We start from the raw sequence: 15,522 nt of genomic DNA, 5'->3' as shown, positions 1-15,522 counted from the left end.
TTGACAAAATATATGGGAATATTGTCAGGAAAAAGTATATAATCTTTTGGGAGAAGGGAGAGACAAACCACTTAAGTGGCGATCAAAACTGTGATGCACAAATGAAGAAATCGCAGCTCTCTAGTGATCAAAGAAATGCAAATGAAAACCACAACAGTATGAGGGCAGACACTGATAAATCTGGCAATAAAGTGTCAAAAAGGATGCGAAGCAACCGAAACTCTTACAGACTGCCAGTAGAAGTTCACATCAGTACAACCACTTTGAAATGCCATTCAGAAATATCTAGTGTAGGTGAAGATATGCATAATACATATTCTAGCCGTATCATTTCTAGGAATTTGCCTTTGAGAAACTTCCACCGGAACACAGGGAGACCATTATGAGGATGTGAATAGCAGCTTTCTTTGTAATGGCGAAATAATGCAAACTAAGTATGTAAAAAATGGATAAATAATTGGTGGTGTTAAGTGATTCTTTGCTGCTTACTTTATTTTAATTTTTTAAAAAAGATTTTATTTATTTGACAGAGAGAGCGAGCGCACAAGCAGGGGGAGCAGCAGAGGGAGAGGGAGAAGCAGGCTCCCCACTGAGCAGGGAGCCCAATGCGAGGCTGGATCCCAGGACCCTGGGATCATGACCTGAGTCGAAGGCAGATGCTTAACCCACTGAGCCACCCTGGTGCCCTGCTACTTATTTTAAAGTGAGAATTGGGGTAATAGTGTATGTATGTGCAGTTACATACTTTGCTTTTCTCGTGGAACATTGAAGCTTAGCATGTTTTCCCACACCATTAAATATTTTAAGAAAATACGTCTTTAAAGTAGCTGATCCCGGCGTTCTGGGAATCGAGCCCACATTGGGCTCCTCCGCTGGGAGCCTGCTTCTTCCTCTCCCACTCCCCCTGCTGTGTTCCCTCTCTCGCTGGCTGTCTTCTCTGTCACATAAATAAAAATAAAATCTTTAAAAAAAAATTAAAAAAAAAAGTAGCTGTATGCTTTTCAAGTTTATATGGGTGGATTATTTTTTACATTTAGTTAATTATGCCCTTGTGTTAGTCGTGGTTTTCATTTTTTCCTGCTTTTATTTTCCATGTATTTAAAGGAATGGTCCACCTTCTATTTCCTTAGGATCATTTACAACTCCTAGTACTATTCTGGACTGATGTTTATGGAGTGCTTACTGTATGCCATGTACTGTGCTCTGCCCTGCACATGTAATTAAGTCACTAAATCCTCGTGCCAGCTCTGTGAGATAAAGACATGGAGGCACAGAGAAATTAATTAATTTGCCCAGTATGACTCACTTAGTAAGTGGTGGAGAATTTGAACCAGCTAGTCTGGCTACCAGGTCTGTGCTTTTAACCCAGTGCTATATATTTCTTCTCAGTAATTACTTCATTTCTAAGGTCTGAGGGTGCAGGTATCTTTAAAGGTTCCTGATACATATTGCTAGTTGCCTCTTGAAAGGATATTCTGATAAATTGTATTTGGTTGGTTATTTTAATGTTTATTTTTATTTATTTTTAAAGATTTTATTTATTTATTTGACAGAGAGAGACAGCCAGCGAGAGAGGGAACACAAGCAGGGGGAGTGGGAGAGGAAGAAGCAGGCTCCTAGCGGAGGAGCCTGATGTGGGGCTCGATCCCAGAACGCCGGGATCACGCCCTGAGCCGAAGGCAGATGCTTAACGTGTGCCACCCAGGCGCCCCGGTTATTTTAATGTTTAAAAAGTCATTTTTTAAATTACAAAAGCAATATGTGTTCCTTTTTTTTTTTTTTTTAAAGATTTTTATTTATTTATTTGACAGAGATAGAGACAGCCAGCGAGAGAGGGAACACAAGCAGGGGGAGTGGGAGAGGAAGCAGCAGGCTCATAGCAGAGGAGCCTGATGTGGGGCTCGATCCCATAACGCTGGGATCACGCCATGAGCCGAAGGCAGACGTTCAACCGCTATGCCACCCAGGCACCCCAGCAATATGTGTTCCTGATAAACAATTCAAATAGTACAAAAACGTGTGAGGTTCAAGTTAAGGTCCCTCCCCACCCCCGTCATAACCATTGTTAATACTTGTATATGCTTCTAGAAATTTTTAGTGCTACATAAGTGCATACATAAGTGTATGTATGTGATGTATATATTTTCTCCCTAAATGGGATCGTAGGATTCCTACTATTCTACAATTTGCTTTTTTTCACTTAATTTTGCACCTTGGTTATCTTTCTATAGTAATACATAAAACATACTGCATTCTTGGGGGCACCTGGGTGGCTCAGTCAGTTGGGGATCTGCCTGCGGCTCAGGTCATGATCTCTCAGGGTCCTGGGATCAAGGCCCGCATCGGGCTCCCTGCTCAGCGGGGGTCTGCTTCTCCCTCTCCCTCTCTGTCTGTTCTCTCTCTCTCTCTCCCTCCCTCAAATAAATAAATAAAATCTTAAAAAAAACCCCACATTCTTAATGCCATTAGTGTACATTAAAAGAAATTATTAGCTGTGTCTTATTTATGATGTTTTTCATCTGATTGATGTAGCACTGTTGGATTCAGAGGGAGCCCGAGTGCTGCCTGTTCGTTATTGAATAGGAAATGTGATGATGAGAAGGAGGGAAGAGTTTGCAGAACGTGTGAGAGAGAAGTCTGCAGTCCTCTTCTCTAGTGGCCTGCTCAGTTGTTTCCTGATGTATCATGCTGACCTGATCGTTCTTCCTGCCAGTCAGCCATGGTGTGGTCCAGGTTCCAATCCCTCTTTTCTAGCAGGATTATTTCCCACTTCTTGACCACTCACTGCTTTGCTCAGGTTTCATGGGAGCAATAGCTCAGACACCTACCAGTAGAGTATACCCTCACTGAGCAGCTAAATCTGTTTAAAGAGCTGCTCAGGTTTCTGTTCAATAAGGGAATTGAATATTGAATTAACTGTTGTCTGTTATGGTTCTGAATACATGAGGGAAGCATTTTATAGTTGAATTTGTATAGGTTTTATATAATACCTTTTTTAGCCTCTGATCTCTAAATGTAGAAACTCTGACTTTCCAATTCTGTCACATCAGGAAGTATCTATTTATAAAGTTATTATATTTTGTGGGGAGAGGTGGCATCAGTGCTTACATAAGAGTCTCCATTTTGAATCAGAAAATTCCCTGCTAACCCTTGATGACTGGGACTAAAACCTTACAGGTTCAATAGAAAGGGCCATACTGTTGCCGAGGCGACTAAAGTTCAAGATCATCTGGTTGCCAGGCAACCTTTTCTAGAGTTGCCTCAAATGTGTTCCCTAGCTTTCTCAGGAGAGGTCTCCCTGCCTTCCTCTAACAGCTTGGGGACCTCGGGAGGAGGAGAGCCCAAGAAAACCTGGAATGATGTGAGGTTTGGACTTTTTTTTCCTTAAAGATTTTATTCTTAAGTAATCTCTACACTTAACATTGGGCTTGAACCCATACCCCGAGATCAAGAGTCCATGCTCTACCGACTGAGCCAGCCAGGTGCCCCTGAGGTTTGGAATTTTTGAAAGACAAAGTTTATGGATTAGGTGGCAGTGTCTACACTGGAAGGGAACAATCAGGCTGTAGAGGAAGGAGGATAGTTTCTCTTTATCCTTGTGTCTAAAACACACTAACATCAGAATTTTTTGGTAAATGGTTACATTCTTCTATTCCCATACTCTTGATTGATGTCAGTCTTCCTGAAGCTTGTTAGGGTCTGATTCATTACCAGCTGCCAGCTCTTCATTGACTTGTGAGGGAAGGGAGATGTTTATCGTGTTACCCAGCGGTGGAGAGGCTGGGTGACCGGTGTCTGAGTGATGAGACTGGTTAGCCTGGGAGTTCTTCTCTTTCTGATGTCATAAGAGGTTATGGCTGCCCTGGCCAGCATAAGCCAGCAGTTAATTTGTCTAGGGCAGGCGACAGTGGGGGGGTCTCTGGGCACACGCGCCATGGGAATCAGCCTGCAGATTGTTCCATGCCAAGCTTTGCGATCCTTGCTGCCATTTTTCTGGAGAACTTTCAGAGAGGTGAGCCAGGCCGCTTGGAGCAGAAAGAACCTCTTGGTGTCACGGCTACTGGGCTGCAGTGGTATATTTGCTGGGGAGTGCCATCAGCCCTGAATTCAAGCCAGCTGGTGAACTCATGCCAAATTTGATGTTTCCTAAGGGCAACTAGTACTTAGGTTATCCTTTCAGTTACCTGTTTAAAAGAAAAAGCCCTGGGGCTAAAAATAGTCTTTTTTTTTGGTTTCCCCTATACCTCTTTAGTAGTGTCCATGTTCCTCATTTTTTCCCTTCTTCTGTTCCCCCACTAGATACATAAGCATCTTTTTTTTAAAGATTTATTTTTATTTTTAAGAAGATTTATTTATTAGAGAGGGAGCACGCATATAAACGGGGAGCGGCAGGCAGAGGGAGAAGCAGGCTCCCCGCTGAGCAAGGAGCCCAGTGTGGGCGGGACTCGATCCCAGAACCCTGGGATCATGACCTGAGCTGAAGCAGACGCTTAACCGACTGAGCCCCCCAGGTGTCCCAAGATTATTTTTAGAGCGAGAGAGAGCATGCGCGCGTGCAGACAGGTGGGAGGGGCAGAGGGAGAAGGAGAGAGACTCTTAAGCAGACTCTGCGCTGAGCTTGAAGCCCCACGTGGGGCTTGATTTCATGATCCTGAGATCATGACCTGAGCCAAAACCAGGAGTGGGACACTTAACTGACTGTGTCACCCAGGCACCCCGATATGTAAGCATCTTTTTGCACCTAAATATTCGCCCACTGAGTTCAAGCCCCATATTGGGTGTAGAACTTATTAAATAAAATAAATAAATAAAATGTTCACCAACAAATGCAAGCAGCTGTGAAGACCTGTGAGCTATCATGGAAAGGATGGAAAGGAGAGAGGTTCTTACATCCCCTGCATTCCCTGGATTAGGTAGGAGGGTATCTAAGGAAGAAAATAAAATTATTAACATAAGAAACCAATAAAAATGATGTTCATAGTGGCAGTGAATGTTTCCTGAGCTCTTGATTTATGCCCGGTGCTCTTTGCATGTAAGTCCTTTGATCTTGCCCGTGTCATCTGTGAAGACACCTGCCGAGGAGGTACTCCTGGCAGCTGCTTGTTAGAGCTGAGGAGATAGAGGCCTGGAGGGTGCAGACCCGCCAGCGACAAGCTGAAGTGACTTTGGGGTGGGACTTATGTTTTATTTATGCAAATTGTTCAGTTTCATGCTATGGCCATGGCTGCTTTCTCTCTGTCTATCCAACTTCCTCCCCCAGTGTTTCAGTCAGTTGATGCATTAGGAAGACAGTGCTCTACTTTCCCACCAGCCAGTCCCGGACAGCTCTGCTCCTACCTGTTTGAGAAATACAGCCTTAAGAGTTCTCAGTACTTGGGCCAATCAGGGAGCAGCTAGGCTTAAATTTGAGAGGGTCTGTGGGCATGGGATGAAGCCTGGCACAGAGGCAGGGCCAAGGTAAGGAGGGGAGGGCGGGGGTTGGTGTGCACAAGGGGGTTGGTGCTGGACCACTTCATTCCAGAGGTACTAGTTGAGACCCTGTTAGGACCTTAACTAGGAATCACTAGAAGCACTGGAGGGTGCAAGGGTAGGAAACGACTTTTACAGCATGTGTGATCTTGTCCAGGGGGTAATATCCATACAACTGGGCCATAACTTTGCATCATCGCCTAATTACTCAATATGTACTTCCAGGTATTGAGTACAACTGGTGTTCAGAGAAGGCAGAGTGTGGAATGTCTACAGTGGTTGGGAAGGCTTCGTGGAAAAATCCTGGAAATAAATCCTGGAAGTCTAGGTCATTTAGAAGTAGGACAGGGGCACCTGGGTGGTGCAGTGAGTTAAAGCTTCCAACTCTTGGTTTTAGCTCAGGTCTTATCTCAGGGTCATGAGATCGAGACCTGCGAGGAACTCTGAGCTCAGCGCAGTCTGCTCAAGTTTCTCTCCCTTTCCCTCTGCCCCTCCACACCCACCCTCACACGCATGCTCACTCTCTCTCAAATAAATAAATCTTAATTTAAAAAAAAGGACAGAGGAGGGCAGTGGAGGCTAGTGAGTGGTTCTTGTTTATTATATTCGTATGTATATTCATTTATATCCTCTCTCTCAAAGCTCAGTGTTTTCCCTAAGTTACTCCTCACAAAATACCCCCAAGAGGGCAGGACTTACACGTATTATTTGTCAGGCCATTTTTGTTGGTCTAAGTCAAGGATTGCGACCTGCTTGGCCACGGCTGGCAGATGGTGTTTAACGGGCCTGTGCATTATCCACGCAGAAGCTGAGTTTGAATGTGCCTGGGTGAGTCATGCACCCTCACTTCGACACACTCCTTGCAGCTACTTCTTACACCTGACTTGACTCAACACTGACCACATTGACATCACGTGCCTTTGTAAACACTTGAGTTTGCAACTCAGGATATAAAGATTTCATTGAGAAAAGGAAAAGGAACTTGACAAGTTCTCATTAAGTGAAATTCCCTTCAGAGCTTGAGAACCTCGGTTTAAAACCTAATCTGCCCTTTTCCCAAATCTCCTCTTAAATTTTCTTTTGCCTTTTTACTAAAGGTAGTAACATCTTGTCTTTTTGTTTTATGCCACTTTTCCTTCTCTTCCCCCTGAATAGTGTGTGGCTGCCTCAGAATGAGAGATTGAAACTTGGAAGCTGGGAACTGCAGGCCAATGATGGTTTTTAAAGTCTGAAAAGGCCATTTCTGTTGAATTGATATAACTTCTCCCCACTGCATATGAGTAAGGGCCTGGTGGGAAGAAGTCAGCCTGAACGTATTTTCAGTGTCTAAAGTAGTGAGTGAAAACAGAGGACTAGAAATGGAAGCTATCTTTCAACAGAAAATTTTCAGTTTGCTTTTGCAAATACTTTATNTTATTCGACAGAGATAGAGACAGCCAGCGAGAGAGGGAACACAAGCAGGGGGAGCGGGAGAGGAAGAAGCAGGCTCATAGCGGAGGAGCCTGATGTGGGGCTCGAACCCATAACGCCGGGATCACGCCCTGAGCCGAAGGCAGACGCTTAACCGCTGTGCCACCCAGGCGCCCCTGGAAGCTATCTTTCAACAGAAAATTTTCAGTTTGCTTTTGCAAATACTTTACCTTTCTTCTTGGCATTTATTTTGGTCGTTTGCTGTCATTTAGGTTACTGTTGTTGATAAAAGGCTGCCAAACACTACAATAATTCTTCCTTATTTTTTGGCTGATGGCTTTTTTTCTACATCGAGGTAGTTCTGTGGCCTAGTAAACTCCCATAGAGCGCCTGTGGTTAGAACTGGGATAGAAGCCCAGGGAACTCCCAGCTCACCACTCAGCTCTGCCTCTCTCTGACTTAAAGATGAGGACTTCTTCCTGGGTCTCCGCTTCTTGGTTTCGGTTTCACAGGATGAAGTGGGCATTAGTCAATACCTGTGGTGGTTTTGCATGAAAGACTGAGTGTGTGAGGTGTTTATAACCTCCAAGGTAATTAGGAGAGCACAGTAACGTTGCTGGCTTCCTTCTGACCTCCAGGGGAATGGGCTGGTCCTTCCTGAGGTTTCCTGTGGCACGAGGATGGGTGCAGGTTGGGCCAGGAAGGTCAAGGGTAAGGAGCAGAAGTCATTGGGTTGCCTCTCCCAGCAGTGGGGCCTGTAAGAAGTAAGCCAGCGATGAGGGGAACTTAGAAAGGCAGTGGCAGAAGGGCCAGAGCACGGGGCTCTGCCAAGTGCCTTCACGTGTCGCCTTCTCTCCTCGGCAGGCACTGAGTGACCGCTTCAGCGGTGAGATCCCCGATGACCAGATGGCGCACAGCTCCTTTTTTCCAGATGAATACTTCACCTGCTCCTCCTTGTGCCTCAGCTGTGGGTAAGTGAGGCTGGCCATCTCGGGCAAAGAGACGCGGAATTCTGACTTCAGTGTGCGTGCAGATCCCCTAGGGTCTGGTTAAATTACAGATTGTGAATTAAGGGTGGGCTGGGGTCTAAGAAGGTGTATTTCCAACAAGTTCCCAGGTGATCCCCTCTGAAGAGTCCGACCTGGTTTAGATGTGAAATTGGCTGACTTCTGGCTTGGGCAGTTTTTACTGCAGAAAACGTTAGGTTGCTTTGTGTTTCTGTGTTTCTCCAACCAAGGCTTTTCGTTGTAGTCTTTCCACTTGCTTAACTCACACATTTGCAAGCCTAGTGTGTATAAAGCTCTGTGGTAGGTGTCAGTCCTGGTGGATTCCTTTCACTGTGACTCTTAGAGCACGTTAGAATTCTCCAGGGAGCTTTCAAAATTATCACGGCCTGGGCCTCACCTCCAGGGATGCTACTTAACAGAGCTGGGGTGGGCCTTCATGTTGGTGCGTTCGAAAGCGTCCTCGGACGATTCCGGTGTGTTGAGAGTTAGGGCGGTGCTCCTCAAACTTTAATCTGTGTGTGCCTCACCTCGGGTTTTGTTAAAATGCAAATTCTGCATCCGCAGGCCTGGGTGAGGTTGTGCATTGCGGACACGCTCCAGGGTGACATCTCTCCTGCCCTGTCTGTTGACCACACTTTGTTATGGGGGTCGTGGAGCAGCGATTCTCACATTTGAGCTTGGAAGACCTGGCAGACATGTTAAAGCACGTCGTTGGGCCTGCCCCTCCCGTTCCCGTTTCATTAGGTCTGGTGTAGGGCCTGAGAATTGGCATTTCTGATAAGCTCCCAGGTAATGCTGATGCTGATTGGGGCCACACTTTGAGGATCACTGGATTAATTTGAGCTGTTGACAGCTATTAAATCACAGTCTGGTGACTTGTCTGATGGCACTCAGGGGACTTAAGTGCAGTGTGTCGGTGAGATCGCAGTCTGCGGGTCCTGTAGACACACCCCACCCCGCCACCCTCTTCCCCGCTGCATTGTCTTCGCTCCCATCACACTGCCCCACGTGCTCCGCAGTATCCCTCTGGAGGAGGAGACCTGAGCCTTTTGTTGTGAGTGGTCTTTTTGCATTGAACCCTGTATGCAGGCTACCTGCTGGGCGCTGGACTGCCACCACCTTGGCTCTGAATTTCTAAAAAGGATTTGGCTTTTAGGGATTATATGGTCCTGGCTGGGGAGAGCTAAGGATTATGTTGGAGAGGAAAGCCAGTGTGACTTACCTTCCTTTTTGTTTACCTCATAGCCCAGCTTGAGGGGCTTAGGCTCTGTCGGATCATCACTTTTCTATTCTAACAGCCTCACCAGGGTTTCCAGAACTTTCCCTCCTGTCATGGTGAAATTCTAAAGTTCTGCTCTGTTTTTGCGTTGTCAGGATGGCAGAGCTCACTGTTCGTTTGGAAGGTTTTCTTGTTTAGCTTAAGCCTCCTCTTAATGCGTTGCCAAATTTTATTTTATAGGTTGCTTTTTGTTTTATATCTTGGCAGCCTGATCTGGTTAAACGTCCCATTTTGTGCTTTTTTGGATTTTGGGGTTTCCTGCCCGCCATTCAGGTTTTCTCTCCTGTCAGGGTGGTGACTTCTGGCTCTTTCATTCCTACTGTGGGACCACATGGTTTTTCTAGGAAGAGAGTTTTCCCTCTTTTCTCCTTTCTCCTCACACAAGGGTACTAGTGGCTGCACCCCTGTAGTGACGTTGAGTCTCGTGTAAGAGAGGCATGTGGGTTTCTGAGGCATGCACGGCGCCCTCTGTGCTCAGGATTTGGCGTCCAGTTCATGACCAAGGTCTGGTGTTGGCCCTGTGTCCGGCTCAGGGTCCCATTCCCTTGTGTAAGTGCCAGGGGCTCCTTGAGCCACCTCACTGTCCGCTTTTGGGCTTCACTCAGGGCTGGATGCAAGAACAGCATGAATCATGGGAAAGAAGGAGTCCCTCATGAAGCCAAGAGCCGCTGCAGATACTCCCACCAGTATGACAACCGAGTTTATACCTGCAAGGTGAGTGCTCTGAGCTCCGTGCTCCAGCGGCTGGCTTGCTGGTCCTGCTCTGCTTCTGGGAAAGACTCGGGGCCACCCTTTGCTGCATCCTGAAGTATTTGATATTCCAGTGGCGTATCTCTGGGACTTCTCCCCCACTCTAACCAGAGGAACTCCCGTGCCTCCGTTGCTGGGGCCCCTTGGTTTGTTTATTAACTTGTTTCCCAGCGTATTTTCCCTTTCTTCTGTTGAGCTTGTATGCCAGGGGCATATACACTGTTCATCCTTCTCCAGAGCAGAAGTGCTCTGCAGGAACCCAGTCTAAGGGATTTTCGGTGGGGGTATAAATTACAGCTCCGTTTTGGGGACTGGGATGGGTACACATTCAATTCATGATCTTTAAAGGCACTGGCTTTTTTTAGAAAAACGACCCTTCCTCTGATGCGCTGAACTCAGGGTCTGCAAACCCTGGTGTGGTTTGTGGGGAGGGGGCTGGCCGGGGATACGAAGGGGCCAGGGGGTCCAGTGTACAGAGAAGAAGCTGGCGGAGTTTTCCATGTTTCAGGCCTGCTATGAGAGAGGCAAGGAGGTCAGCGTAGTGCCCAAGACGTCCGCTTCCACGGACTCCCCCTGGATGGGTCTTGCAAAATACGCCTGGTCTGGGTGAGTTTGAACGACGACGATGTGGCTGAGGGTGGTTAGTTTGTTGGTCTGTCAGGCACCTGGCTGGGTAACAGCATCTGTTTGCTTTCCTTGTAGGTATGTGATTGAATGTCCCAACTGCGGCGTGGTCTACCGTAGCCGGCAGTACTGGTTCGGGAACCAGGATCCTGTGGATACGGTGGTCCGGACAGAGATTGTGCATGTGTGGCCTGGAGTAAGAGCTGCGCCATTTTTCTTCTTGTATCATTCAGTTATTTGTGTGTGTGGTGAAGTGGAACTTGGGTAGAATTAAGGTTAACCTTGAATTTTTTTTTTTTTTTTTTTTTTTTATTCGACAGAGAGAGAGACAGCCAGCGAGAGAGGGAACACAAGCAGGGGGAGTGAGAGAGGAAGAAGCAGGCTCACAGCGGAGGAGCCTGACATGGGGCTCGATCCCATAACGCCGGGATCACACCCTGAGCTGAAGGCAGACACTTAACTGCTGTGCCACCCAGGCGCCCCAGCCTTGAATTTTAATATATTGGTGGTTTTGGAAGGCAGGATCTGGAGAGCCTTTCTCGTTCTAGACCCTTAATTATTTTCATTTCTTCTTGGCTAAATATTAGAAGCACAGCTTTAAAAAAACTAAATGTTGGGGCGCCTGGGTTGCTCAGCCATTGGGCANGTTGCTCAGCCGTTGGGCGTCTGCCTTTGGCTCAGGGCGTGATCCCGGCGTTCTGGGATCAAGCCCCACCAGGCTCCTCCGCTGGGAGCCTGCTTCTTCCTCTCCCACTCCCCCTGCTTGTGTTCCCTCTCTCGCTGGCTGTCTCCCCACTGTCAAATAAATAAATAAAATATTAAAAAAACAAACAAACAAAAACTATAAATGTTGACCTGTTATTATACTGCCTTAGCAAATAAGGTATTTTTTCATATTCTCATTTCCACGTGTATGTTTGTATAGATGGCGATTATAATTTACGTGCCATTTACCTGCTTTTTCTCATACCTCTGTTTTCCACATTGCTTCTACTTTTCATGATTCTCATTTGTAGTCACTGTAACATTCTGTCTCATGTTCTGGTTTGATTCCCCATCCCCTTCTTTTTGAACATTCATGCTGTTTATGACTTCTTTTTTTTTATTATCAAAGTGCTGTAGTGACATTCTTTATGTGAGAAAGCCTTTGTTCTGGGAAATTTTCTTGCAGTATAGTCTAAGAAGTGGGATTACTATCGACCCTTATTATTTTTTTAATTTGACTTTTGAATTCAAGATATTGGAAAAACAGATCTGTTTGGAGGCAGTGATGTGGTGCTCTCGTTCTCACCAGTAAATCACACCACACCCCAAACCTTTTCTCTTTGTGGAAAAAAGATGAGTGATTTTCTTGAAGGGACTTATCTTACTAGGTGCTGTTCCCCTTGCTGGGTGACTCATAAAGATACTGGCCAGCCCCACAGGCCTACCTGCACAGCCATCCTGAGCCTGCACGAGTCCTATAGCACCATAAAACTGAAGATTTCCTTATTGTTTTGTTCTTCTCTTCAGTTCCCAGTCCCACCAAAATGTGTCCCTGTGGCGTGGTCTCCTTTCTGGAGCCCACCCCCTCTTGGCACAATGGGGCGGACCATCCTGTCCCAAGGACTTAATGTGGTCTTGACTAGTATAACTTTCTCATTACGCCTTTTCTGACTAATGTCTTTTGTTTTTGGATCTGTATTCTTTCTTGTGAATGCTGTCGTCTCCAGGGTAAGATAGTTCTATTCCAAGAAAGCAGTGATATCATAGTTCCCTTTTGGCCACATTCCTCATGGTCCTTGGGATTAGGGGATACAGGCCCCTCCCCCCTTCTGTTCGTTCACTCAGTCATTATGTCAACCCAAGTATCGGTTGAGTACTTTGTGCCCAGAATTGAACCTGGTACTTTAAAAATACAAGAATGGAAAAGGTAAGTTATTATTTTCAGAGAGCTCAGTCTAATAGCAAGTTAATTACGTAAACAAGTACTGTCTTTACACATGGAAACAGGATTCTTAACAAGGTACAGGTATTAGAGGAACCCAAGAGGAAGGGCTCCTAACCCAGCCTGGGGTGGGGGGCTTCTAGAATGAGGTGCCATCTTTACTCGAGTATCTCCTGGATTGTACATCTCGCTTATGGGCAGGTAAGGCCTGAATTGAACAGTTGTGTATCAAGTCTTATGGTCACCTTGAAGGGAATAAGTCAGTAATGACTGGTTGGGTGTGGTACTGCCTGGAAGCCGGAGGGATTCTTGGTCTGTTCCACTCTTCTCTGCCAGGGAGTTTGTGGTTCTGAGTTTGCCATTGACGAGTGTACAACTCACCTGAGACTCCCCCGCCCCCCCTTGCCTTACTCCCTTCACTCGGAGCATGTTGGGAGCCTGCATTTTCGTTTCAGACGGATGGCTTTCTGAAGGACAACAACAATGCTGCCCAGCGCCTCTTGGATGGGATGAACTTCATGGCTCAGTCGGTGTCTGAGCTTAGCCTTGGGCCCACCAAGGCTGTGACTTCCTGGCTGACAGACCAGATTGCCCCTGCGTACTGGAGGCCCAACTCCCAGATCCTGGTATGGTGTGGCAGGGATGGCGTGGCCCATTCTGCTGGTGCCATTTTGCCCTGTCCTAAGCTTGCTCTGTGAGGGAGGTGTGGGATTTCCCTTTGAGTCAGGTTAGCTCCCAGAATATTAGAAAGGGTGGGGCACGTGAGGCAGCCAGCGTTCTCTTGCCCATTGATTTCTCTTTGTGTTACTCTGCGGTTATTCTCTTTTTGGCGGATTATAGGTTCTTTGCCTCCAAGGGCTAGTTATTATTAGATGTCTGAGGTTGTAGATAACAGAATCTGGAGGAAAAGGGGCATTTAGAGGTCATGTGGCTTGATACATAAGTTTCTACTCACAGCAGGGGAGCCCCCAACTTTCACCCACACACTTTGTGACAGGAAGCTCGCTCCTCACCAGCTTCCCAAAGGCTCTTTCGAGAAGCTGTGGAAAAGAATGAATTCTCATTGGTCTTCTGGCTAGACTTAGCACAGTCCTTTGTGAGAATGCTGTGATTCAGCCAGATAGATTTGAGGTGGGTTTCCAGGCACTTCTCGGAAGAAAATGGGTCCCAGCTGGGCTTCAGTGGGTGTACTCTGTGACTGGAGGTCTCAGGTTCTCTCCATTACTACGGTCGGGGTCCTGCTGCCCTCGGTGGTCCTGTGGCCCTCCCCCTGGGTCTTGCTGGCTTTCTCAGCTGGTAGAAACGAGTAATATCTGCCTCTCTGTTTTGGGCTTGGAACAGAGCTGCAACAAATGCGCCACATCCTTTAAAGATAACGATACCAAGCATCACTGCCGGGCCTGCGGGGAGGGCTTCTGTGACAGCTGTTCGTCCAAGACCCGGCCAGTGCCCGAGCGGGGCTGGGGCCCTGCACCCGTGCGGGTGTGTGACAACTGCTATGAAGTCCGGAATGTCCAGTTAGGTAACGTGGGGCCCAGGGGCTGCAGGATGGCGGGGGCCCTCTCTCCTTGGCACTGGCTCCTGGGAAGTGGAATCTGACATGCCTCATCCTATTCCAGCCCCGTCCCTCTTCTGAGGGCAGCTGCTCCCCTGGTCCTGGCTGGCGTCCTCTAAGCTCTTTGTTAACAGGGTCCTAGGGGTGTGAGTCCTGGGCGGGGGGGCTCCCGCTGTCCAGTGTTTACCAGACGTGGCTTAGACTGAATTTTCTTCCTGGAGAAGGTTCTTGGTCATGCTCCTAGAACCTCTCTGGCTTACCCGGGAAGGAAGGTTATAAACCAACTCCAGAGGGTTGAGGTCAAGGACTGAGCGAGCTCATGCGGTTTCAGGGTCTGACCTGACTCACAGCCCAGACCCTCGCAGGCACTGCAGGGCAGCACAGTTGATATCCTGGGAGAAGAATCCAGAAGCGCTCTGCTGTTGCCCCCTGAGTTTTCCATTTGGGAAATGACTAAGAGGTGACGGCTTTTCCTTTCTCACTGTCTACAGATGTGACTGAGGCACAGGCTGACGATGAAGGTGGGACGCTGATCGCTCGGAAGGTGGGCGAGGCCGTGCAGAGCACTTTGGGGGCCGTGGTGACAGCCATTGACATACCACTAGGTGGGTGTAATGTATGTGGGAGGAGGGGTTTCAGAGTGCCCTGGGTTGGCATTGTGTCAGAGGCTTGCTGACCTAGATTGAGAATGAAAGTTTACATTTGCTTGCTTCTGCTGAACTTGAGCGGTTTCGTGTTTCTCCCTGGGGGCCATCTCTTACACCATCCATTGCTGCATAGCAAACTGCCTGAAAATGTGAAGGCTTGAGACCACCGCCATTTTGTCCTGTCTCACAGCTTTGAGTCAGGAAGGGTAATTATTCCCGTCCAGGTGGCATTGCCTGCAGTCACCTCCTGATATTCTAGTAGGGGCAGCCTGGCCTGTCTTGAGGGGCCAAGCCAACTGCGCTTACATGCTAGGTACTTTGGCAGGGCTGCCTGGAAGGCTGGGCGTGGTAGACCCCTTCTCCGTGTGTTCTCCAGGCCTCTTTACGTGGTTTCTGCAGTGGTGGTTGGACTCTTTAGAGCGAATACCCTAAAAGACAGGAAGTAGAAGCCACCAGTGTCTTGAAGGTCTGGGCCTGGAAATGGTACTTCTGCTGTGGACTCCTGGGGTCACAGATCCTGCCTGGATTCAAGACAGGGGGCAGGAGAGTCAGAGTTGGTGGCTGTCTTTAATCTCCCACACCAGGCCAAGCTGATACTCATTTAGGATTTAAGATCTTTATTCACCTCCAGATGTGAGGGGTACTTGTAACTAGGAGGGTCGGAGGAGGGGAAGGGAAACCCACCAGTCTGTGGAGGGCTTGAGCACGGTTGGCTGGGCCCTGGGGTGTTTCTGCCCATTGCAAGGGCGCAACTGAAGGCTCCTGGGTGGGTGGTGGTGAAAGTCACTTGGATCCGATTTACCATCCTTGTGGTTCAAAGGTGAGCAGATGATGAACTTTTTTTTTTTTTTTAA

At 47.5% G+C, this 15,522-nt stretch overlaps 1 protein-coding gene across 5 annotated transcripts in view; it reads left to right on the top strand.

Moving 5' to 3' along the window:
- Positions 1-15,522, top strand: part of ZFYVE1 (zinc finger FYVE-type containing 1) — a 56,717-nt gene that overhangs the window by 38,582 nt on the left and 2,613 nt on the right. For all 5 annotated transcript variants that reach the window (XM_002920249.4, XM_034642245.1, XM_011226259.3 and 2 more), the window contains 7 exons: positions 7,744-7,850; positions 9,771-9,879; positions 10,424-10,521; positions 10,618-10,735; positions 12,922-13,092; positions 13,808-13,988; positions 14,513-14,626. In XM_002920249.4, the coding sequence (XP_002920295.2) occupies positions 7,744-7,850; positions 9,771-9,879; positions 10,424-10,521; positions 10,618-10,735; positions 12,922-13,092; positions 13,808-13,988; positions 14,513-14,626 (898 nt within the window). The remainder of the gene's footprint in view (positions 1-7,743; positions 7,851-9,770; positions 9,880-10,423; positions 10,522-10,617; positions 10,736-12,921; positions 13,093-13,807; positions 13,989-14,512; positions 14,627-15,522) is intronic.

The sequence above is a fragment of the Ailuropoda melanoleuca genome, chromosome 14, assembly GCF_002007445.2.
Source record: "Ailuropoda melanoleuca isolate Jingjing chromosome 14, ASM200744v2, whole genome shotgun sequence".
In the NCBI taxonomy this organism is placed as follows: domain Eukaryota; kingdom Metazoa; phylum Chordata; class Mammalia; order Carnivora; family Ursidae; genus Ailuropoda; species Ailuropoda melanoleuca.
This window is presented reverse-complemented; position numbering and strand designations above follow the sequence as displayed.